Source organism: Vigna umbellata, chromosome 7 (genome assembly GCF_029865625.1).
Source record: "Vigna umbellata cultivar VRB3 chromosome 7, Vumbellata_1.0, whole genome shotgun sequence".
In the NCBI taxonomy this organism is placed as follows: Eukaryota; Viridiplantae; Streptophyta; class Magnoliopsida; order Fabales; family Fabaceae; genus Vigna; species Vigna umbellata.
The window spans coordinates 31,987,893-31,997,361 of record NC_142171.1 but is presented as its reverse complement, the minus strand read 5'-3'; the positions used below and the strand labels follow the sequence as shown (position 1 = coordinate 31,997,361).

Sequence of the window (9,469 nt, the reverse complement as noted above, 5' to 3'; positions counted from 1 at the left end):
GAACATGAAGAGAGGAAGAAATTAGAGATTTAGATTCTATGACACGTGGTTTACTACCTGTCATAATAATAATTTTGAACTTTATTATGAAAATGTCACCATGTCCAATCTACTATGATCCATGAAAAACTAACTTTCATAATAAGGACTACTATGACAGGTCTTCTAGACATATCATAATACGTTTTGAACATGATTTCAATTTTGTTACCACATCCACCTATTATGACAGGTCTCCCAAAATACGTCATAATAACTCTTATTTTTATTATAAAAATGTCATCGGCTAGCTTATTGTGATAGGTAGATTTTATCTGTCATAATAAATCTTCATAAAAACCCTTTTTTCCACTCGAGGACGAAATTAGAACCCCTAAAGGGTTCTTTTGATTCCTTAATGTGTTTCCCCAAGTCTTTTTATATTGAAACTGGATTGGGCTTTTTTTTTCTGAGTAACATCCTATAATTATATTCTAAGTAATTCAATATCTTCAATATCCTCTAATTATATTCTAAATACTTCAAGATCTTTGCTAGATTAAAAAAAAAATTAAAATATTATCTTTGGATATTTATTGATATAGTTAAATAAGCTAGTTATTTAAAATTATCAAATAAAATATCCAAAGATATATTTTTCCCAAATTATCATTTATCATAAACATTTATCTATTATCAAAGCCTTTTTGTAGAAAAAATAGAAAAAATAGAAAAAATAGAAAAAACCAGAAGGTCCAAATTTTGTTGTCCATTCCCTCTTCTTTGCTTACCCAATGTTCGTCCCTTTTTCATGTTTTTCTTACCTTCTTCCTACAATGTTTAGCTTAAATTCGTTGGTCATGATTATTTTCTATTTTCTACACTACAATTAAGAGGATTGTGTTTCATGGTGTTGTGAGCTAGGAGGAGAACCTGTGTGTTCTACATTGAGAGTTGGGATTGCTCTCAAGGTGTACAGAAAGTTGGGATTGCTTTCTGGATTGTGAGATTTTGACGTGTTCACATCTTGTGTTGTAAGTGATATTGATTTGGGGAAGGAGAGGGCATTGAGAGGGGAGTTATATGTATTCTTGCTTGTATAACTCTATCAGTATGGTTCCCTTCAACTAAGGTTGTTGAAGGAAGACTGGATGTAGGCTTGGCCGAACTAGTATAAATCTTTGTGTTGAGCTTTCTTTCCTTCTCTTCTATTGTTGTTCATATACTTGTCAAATTGATTTCAAGAAAACTTAAAAATTTTGAAAAGCTTTTGAAAAGAACAAATTTTTAAAGGGCTAACCAATTCATCCCCCTTTTGGTTGAGATATAAGTCATCACTTTTTATACAATTGGCATCAGAGCTAGGCATTTGAAAGTTACTCAAACTTTAATCGGTTAGGTTTTAAGTATAATCAATTAAATTGTTCTTAATGGCCAATATGTTTCAGACCATGAGCAAAGGTGTAATTGATAACGATTTCTTGAATTCAATAGGCAAAGATGTATGGAATTTTGTGATTAACAGTTCTCATGACTGTCCAAATCAAGGAGATCAAATTATATGGAGAAAAGATTCACCAACATCCTAGAATTTGTAGAAAATCCAGAAAATGAAGAAACATATTTGATGGTTGAAAAGTTCTCGAAACTCTTGACATGCAAAAGGAAAGCTGACTTTAATATTACAGAAAATCAAGAGCACTCTATAGACCAAGATCTGCAGCAAGAAAATAAAGGAAGGAAAGATGTATGCAAGTACCCAGAACAACAAACAGATTTGAGCATGATGGCTAGATCTGCATAAGCTGGAAATAGTGAAGAAAAAGGTGAAAAAGAAGCCACGTGGTATCTGGACAGTGGATGTTCCAAACATATGACTAGAGATCCTATAAGGTTCATCAGCCTATCCTACAAAACAAGCGGTCATGTCACATATGGGGACAAGAATAAGGGTAAAATTGTTGGTATTGGTAAAATACAAACACCCTCTTCATATATAATTTAAAATGTCTTACGTGTTGATGGGCTAAAACATAATCTACTCAGCATTATCCAATTATGTGATAAATGATTAAAAGTAACATTTGAACCAAATCCTTGTTTAATTTGTCATGTTTCTTCAAATGAACTTGTGTTAATTGGCAAAAGGCTTAATAACATATACATGGTTAATTTTAGGAAGACTTCCTTTAAATCTGTTATATGATTTCTATCTAAAGAAGATGAACCTTGGTTGTCACACAAAATACTTGCATACATTCACATGCCTCATTTAAATAAACTTTCATCTAGAGATCTTGTGCTTGGGTTGCCAAACATAATGTATGAATCTGACAGACTTTGTGATGCTTGTCAGAAGGGAAAACAAACTGGATCATCTTTCAAATCTAAGAGGATGATATCTACTACTAGACCTCTTGAGCTTTTACACATGAATCTGTTTGGCCCTTCAAGAATCAAAAGTCTAGGAGGAAATCTTTATGGTATTGTAATTGTAGATGATTATTCTAGGTTCACTTTGACTTTCTTTCTTACATCTAAGAGTAATACCTTTAAAACTTTTAAGAGATTTTCCTCTGTTATCCAAAATGAAAAATTTCTTAGGATTAAGGCTATTAGAAGTGATCTTGGGAGAGAGTTCCAAAATGAAAAGTTTAAGAATTTTTGTGATGAACAAGGCATCTCACACAATATCTCTACACCTACAACACCACAACAGAATGGTGTAGTTGAGAGGAAGAATAGAGCCTTAGAAAAGCTTGCTAGGACTATGCTAAATGAGACGCCTCTGCCCAAACATTTCTAGGATGATGTTGTTAGCACAACTTGTTATGTGCTAAATAAAACCATCATCAGGCCATTGCTCAAGCTGACCCCCTATGAGCTGTTCAAAGGAAGAAAGCCCAACATTACTCACCTTAGGGTCTTTGTTTGTAAACGTTTTATGTTAAATAATGGTAAAAGAAACCTTGGTAAGTTTGATTCCAAAGCTGACGAGACAATCTTTATTGGATATTCTTTAACCAACAAAGCATATAGAGTATATAACAAGATAACTTTATCTATTGAAGAGTCTATACAAGTTTCATTTAATGAACATTTTGATTGTATTACTAACACAATGCATCCTAGAGTGCATAGATGCAGGTGAATTTGATGCAAGAGAAGAATTAAAGATTGAAGAGACTCAAAGATTGAACCAAAGAATGTGAATTATGCTTTGAAAGATGAAAATTGGTTCCTAGCCATACAAGAAGAATTAAACCAATTCAAGAGAAACAATGTGTGGGAGCTAGTTCCAAGGAAATAAAATGGATGATTCTGGAATCATCCTCAAGAACAAAGCAAGACTTGTGGCAAACAGGTATAGCCAAAAAGACAGAATTGATTATGATGAGACTTATGCTCCTGTGGCCACATTGGAAGCTACAAGAATCGTTCTTGCAATTGCATCAATGTTGAACTTCAAGCTCTATCAAATGAATGTAAAAAGTGCATTCCTAAACGGTTACATCAAGGAAGAAGTGTTTGTGAAACAACCTCCTAGCTTCCAAGACTTTGAGTTCCCTGATCATATTTTTAAACTGAATAATGCCTTATATGGACTCAAACAAGCTCCACAGTCTTGGTATGAAAGATTAAGTGTTCCTTCTCAAAAAGGAATTTCAAAGGGGTAAAGTTGATTAAAATCTATTCATTAAAAAATCTAGAAAAGACTTATTGTTTGTGCAAATATATGTTGATTATATAGTATTTGGATCTACTAACCCTCTATTGTGCAAGGAATTCTCTAAGAATATGCAAGAGGAGTTTGAGATGTCTATGATGGGGGAGCTAAATTACTTCCTTGGACTGCAAGTAAAGTAAGGAGATGTTGGCATTTTGATTCATCAATCAAAGTATTGTGCTGATCTATTAAAGAAATTCAAGATGAATGAATATAAAGCAGTTGCTACTCCTATGGCTATAAATTGCTACCTGGACAAAGATGAAAAATGTAAAGATAAAGACCAAAAAATGTATAGAGGTATGATCATATCCCTACTTTATCTAACTGTCAGTCGTCTTGACATTATGCATAGTGTTTGTTTGTGTGCTAGATTTCAATCCTGTCCAAAAGAATCACATTTAACTATTGTAAAAAAAATCATGAAATATCTTAAAGGGACTAAAATTGTTGGATTATGGTACCCTAGAGGTGTAAATTGATCCCTTGGAGGTTATAGTGATTCTGATTTTGGGGGCTGTAAACCAGACAGAAAAAGCACAAGTGCACTTGTCATTTATTGGGATGCTCATTAATTACTTGGCAATCAAAGAAGCAGGCTTGTGTGGCATTATCCACCATTGAAGCTAAGTATAGTTGGGAGCTATTGTGCTCAATCTCTTTGGATCAAGAGTCAGCTTGAGGATTATGGCATTCATTTAGATCATATTCCTTTAAAGTATGATAATACCAGTGCTATCAATTTAACTAAAAATCCCATTTTGCATTGAAAGACAAAAACATATAGAAATAAGACATCATTTCATTAGAGATCATGTCTCAAAAGGTGAAGCTAAAATTGAACTTGTTGATACTTTGCATCAATGGGCTTACATTTTTACTAAACCTCTGTCAAAGGAAAGATTTTGTACTATCATGAATGAATTGGGCATTCTTGATCAAAGTTGTGCACAATAATCTAAAACATGTCATATTGTAACATGATCATTGCTCATTCATATTCATTCATAGATCATACATTACTACACAACTATTACTTTTATCATGATTATCTTGTACAAACACTCAACATGGTTGAGAAAGTTGTGTTTGCAGGTTATAACATGATCTTCATAGGTTAAATGATCAAAATCATGATATTGATCATCTCTGTGAAATTTAACATATTAAATGGATTTATGATCTGTTAAATATTTCTTACTGCAGTTAACTTAATCTGTTACATCATAATGTAATTGATTAAATGGTAAAAATTGGTTTACATGTTTATAATTGTTGATCTTCATTGCTAAACATGTTTTCACTATTCTTATATACATGTTGAGCATCTAATACATGTCATATGTTGCATATTGATAAAAAGTGTTTTTGAAACTCAATATATATATATGCTTCATTATAAAAAAGGCACCACTGTTGCATATTTGCTAACATTTGTTCATATATTCGGTTGTACAATTAGTTGATATCATACATTGAAACTGCAATCATACTATGTGCTCATCTTATTTGCATAAATCATATTAAGTATTTGCAAATTGCACATGATATCACATAGTATATTCATTAGAATTCGGTATACATACTCTAATATGTTATATATCTAATTATATTGTTTTAAATGTAATCAATGGAGCTTTGATTTACGCACTATAATCAATCTTATAATGCTCATTTTGGTTAACTGCTACATTGCTTAATGATAGGGGGAGCATCACATTCTTCAAATGGTCTGTGACGATTACTTTTTTGATGTCTCTTTTAGCACTTTATTTCAATATTACTTGTTCTGCCATTTTTTTCTAATGCCCAAAGGGGGAGAGCAATTGGAAAATAGATTTCTTGTTGTGTATCATAAAAAAAGGAGATTGTTGATTGGGGAAGCTGTATATAGCAAAACCCATATCACATATGTGTTTTTATGATGAACGAATGAAATGTTTTAATGCTTCTTGCACAACAAATGGAAAAACAATTGATTGATCTTTATTGTGTTTGTGCTTGAAATGATTGGTATATGAATTCATTGTATGAAATGAATCATAAGTTGAAACATATTGCACTTTGAATATTTTGAAGTAAAAATCGATTAAATTGCTTATATAATATGTTAAATTTCTTCAGTTTTCAGTACATGCTTAACAAGGGGGAAATAATTATGTTTTAATCAATTACATTAGTTATATAATAGATAAAACACGATGTTATGCCAACATGTGTTTGTTGTGTGAATTGATGTGTATGAAACTTAACCGATTACATAAGTTTCATAATCGGTTAAAGTGTTTATCTTGTGAAAATCATTTTCATTCACTACAAGAAAAAAGTGAATTACATACAGCAAAAATCCGTATATAAGACCTAAAATTCGTATATAATACTTGGTTATATATGGATTACATACGGGAAAAAATCCGTATATAATACTATCGTAGCTAGGTTTATATACGGATAAATCCGTATATAACCTATATACGGAAGTTATATACGGATAAATCCGTATATAACTTATATACGGATATATCCGTATATAATGGTTTAAGAAGAGCTAAATATATACCCTGTATATGGTAGTTCCCCATGCACAATATACAAGCATACCTGGACATTATAGTGAACATTCACAATTGATATAAGCAAACCTGGACATTATATATTGCACATTGACATATAAATCCAACAAGCTTTTCAGATACACTTAATCCATAAAGGAAACATTGTATATGAATACATAAATATTGTTTACATCAATATAACTGCAAGAATAAACATTAGGTAAGTTCATAAACGGATTGTGGTTATGGTTCTAAATAAGTTCAACAGTAATAGAAATAAGTTCTATAAAATGCCTAATAATGCATATAATCATTTCCATCTTGTGGTTGTTCATCTGGTGGTTGCTGGTGTGGTGGTTGTTGTTCTGGAGGTAGCTGTTTTGGTTGGACATCATTGGGTACTTCATTTTGAACTTGAGGATTTTGAAGGTTTAAAAAGTCTTGTGCAGTTGCGGCTGCTGAAGGCGGAAGGAATGGCAGGAGGACGCCAATAAAGCATTCAAACTTTTCAAGCTGCTGACCATATTGTTGTAACTGCGATTTCAGGTTAAAAATTTCTTCTGAATTTTGTTGTTGAGCAGTAGAAGATGCCTATGTCTGTTGGATGTAACTATCAACACAGTCATCTTGGGAAGTGACATTTCCAATGTCATATACGCGTCCCTTGTATTTTCCACCAGCAGCCTCTAACCAACATCGGTTTCTTAATCTTTCCTCCTCCGTAGGGTCTAGAGGAGAAGATGCTGAGACACGAACAGACTCAATCTCAGATCTTATTTGAGAAAATTTTGCAACAAATTGTTCCTGTTAAATGAATAAATATTATCATTAAACATGAGATTTAAAAACCGAAATTTTATAATGTGATAGAGTTAGTACAAACTTACATGGGTCTGCCTAGACGTTTCGTCCACAAATTCCCCTGTTGATTGACGAATATGTGTCTGCTGAAATATTTCATCAACATGCACAGACCGACCAAGCTCCTGTGACTGCAAACAAAATGAGTTGTTAATAAATATTTGTAAAGTTTATGATTACAAATATAAGAAAAAAAATGTACAAGTTACATACCAAACGAATAGCATGCTCGTGCATACTTATAGATCCTCCAGTGTGCAAACAACCACCCCTTTCAGATGTCCGATTCTTCTTTGCCGTTTCACACTTTTGTCTATAAAGTGGCATGTTTCACTTTTCCAAAAGAGCATTCCAAGTATCGTCCCCCAGCCAATCAGGTCTTTTTCCTAGAGTTCTAGCTTTTTTATACATCTCTGAGAGTCTATGAGATGCCTTGGTGTGATAATTTTTTTTTACCTTTTCCTCATCTCAGGCTTCCATGAAACCTTTCTCTGTTATATTAGAAATAATAGGTTTGAATACGTAAACAAGTTCAAAGTAAAAATTAAATGCAGCAGAGTTGAATCACACAACAAACAAGGGGCTGGAAACATGCACGCATTGGATTATTTTGTATTTCAGCTAGCTGGTGTTGTTGCAGTACAAATTAAATGTGCAGATTAGAATTTTAAATTAAGAACACCAAGGTAGTAATGTATATGTTTGCAATTTTGGGTCTAAAAGTTTAGTAATGCCTAAATACGCGATCCTAATCAAAGTCTAAAACAAAGAATATATAAAAAAAATTAATACAAAATAAAATTCTTAAGTCTAGGTAGGCTAAAATGTGCTTAATGAGTCAAAACATGTAAAATGCATGGAATGGGGTAATTGGAGGTTCAGACATCATTAAAGAAAGATAGTAAAATGCTCAAAATAGTACTGGAATAAGAGAAACTTAAAATCAGTGGTGATACCAAATTTAAGAGCAAACTAGTCAAAACTAGTGTTAACATCAAATGGGTTTTCTCCTAAGTTTAATTCTGATATATTGAAGGTTATATTTGGATGATTTTATGATTATTACATGCTTAATATGATGCTAATTAGATGCTAAAATGAATAATTGGATAGAATGTGTAATAAATAAGAAATGCCTAATTTTATAGACGCATGTGAACCTAGAAAACAACTTAATCGGTCAAATTCTGTAAAATGACTTAAAACTGTATAAACATGATACTAACATGAATCTAACATTAAACAAAAATGTTTGAATAATAAAATCCCTACTGGAATCAACAAAACAGAAAAAGTCATTGCAAAGTGGATGAACAAGTTTTAAAGTAAGAACACCAAGGTAGTTCTGCATATGTTTGCAATTTGGGTCTGAATGTTTAGTAATGCCTAAATGCATGATCTTAATAGCTAACATGTTTAGTATGATCCTAATCAAAGTCTAAAATAAAGAATATATCAAAAAACTAAAGCAGAATAAAATTCCTAATTCTAGCTAGTCTAGGTAGCCTAAAATGTGCTTAATGAGTCAAAACACAACCACTAGATCTGAGTTCGGACAATGGGTATTGATTTGGCAACAGTGGTTATCAGTGATGGGTATTGAGAGTACCAATAACCAAGAAAGAACATTAAGATCATATCAACCTCTGTAATGACAATCACCATAACATTGAACATTAAGATCATACAAAGATAAAAGCATAGATTATTAAGAAGGTAAAACCCCACAATAAACAGATAAAAGAACAGATTAATGAACACATCTTACTAGAGTCCTAAGAAATCAGACCAAACACAGCACAACCACACCATACACGCAAGGAACAAAGAAAACAACACAGGGGAAAACTCAAGAGTAAACATACCTTGATTCAGTTTCTGATAGATCTTTTGCTTCACTGTACAACACTTTAGGCCTTCCCAATGAGGTACCCCACACTTCTCAACCACTTCAACACTTGTATCAAAGTCAAAATAAAATTTCAACAAAAAAATAAACACATATCATAGCACAATGGATGATTCCTTATAGATTTCAACAAAAAAAATAAACACATATCATCTAATTATGATTCTAAAAAATGGAAGTAGCACCCTAAATGAAATATGTTGTGGATGATTCCTTATAGATTTCTAAATATGTGAGTTAATAGTAATATTGAAAGGTGATGTTCAGAACAAATTGAGGTTGATGATGAGTAAAGGTGAAATGAAAAGGTGGTGAAATTTTGCTCAAGTTAAGATGTCACTCCTACGTCTTCTGTTTAGCCTATAAGATTAGGTAAAGTAGTCTAAATTGGTCTGATAGATGTGGGTTGCTCAAGTCCCTAAAGATTAGGTCTGTCAA

General features: G+C 32.3%; 1 protein-coding gene across 1 annotated transcript; it reads right to left on the bottom strand.

The window, feature by feature from the left end:
* Positions 1 to 6,852: 6,852 nt before the first annotated feature.
* Positions 6,853 to 7,449, bottom strand: LOC148195744 (uncharacterized). The gene is made up of 3 exons (XM_088095276.1): positions 7,336 to 7,449; positions 7,145 to 7,253; positions 6,853 to 7,004 (listed from the first exon to the last, which is right to left on the bottom strand). Exons 1-3 carry the CDS (start codon positions 7,447 to 7,449, stop codon positions 6,853 to 6,855), a joined length of 375 nt encoding a protein of 124 aa, XP_087951402.1.
* Between the last annotated feature and the right edge of the window lie 2,020 nt (positions 7,450 to 9,469).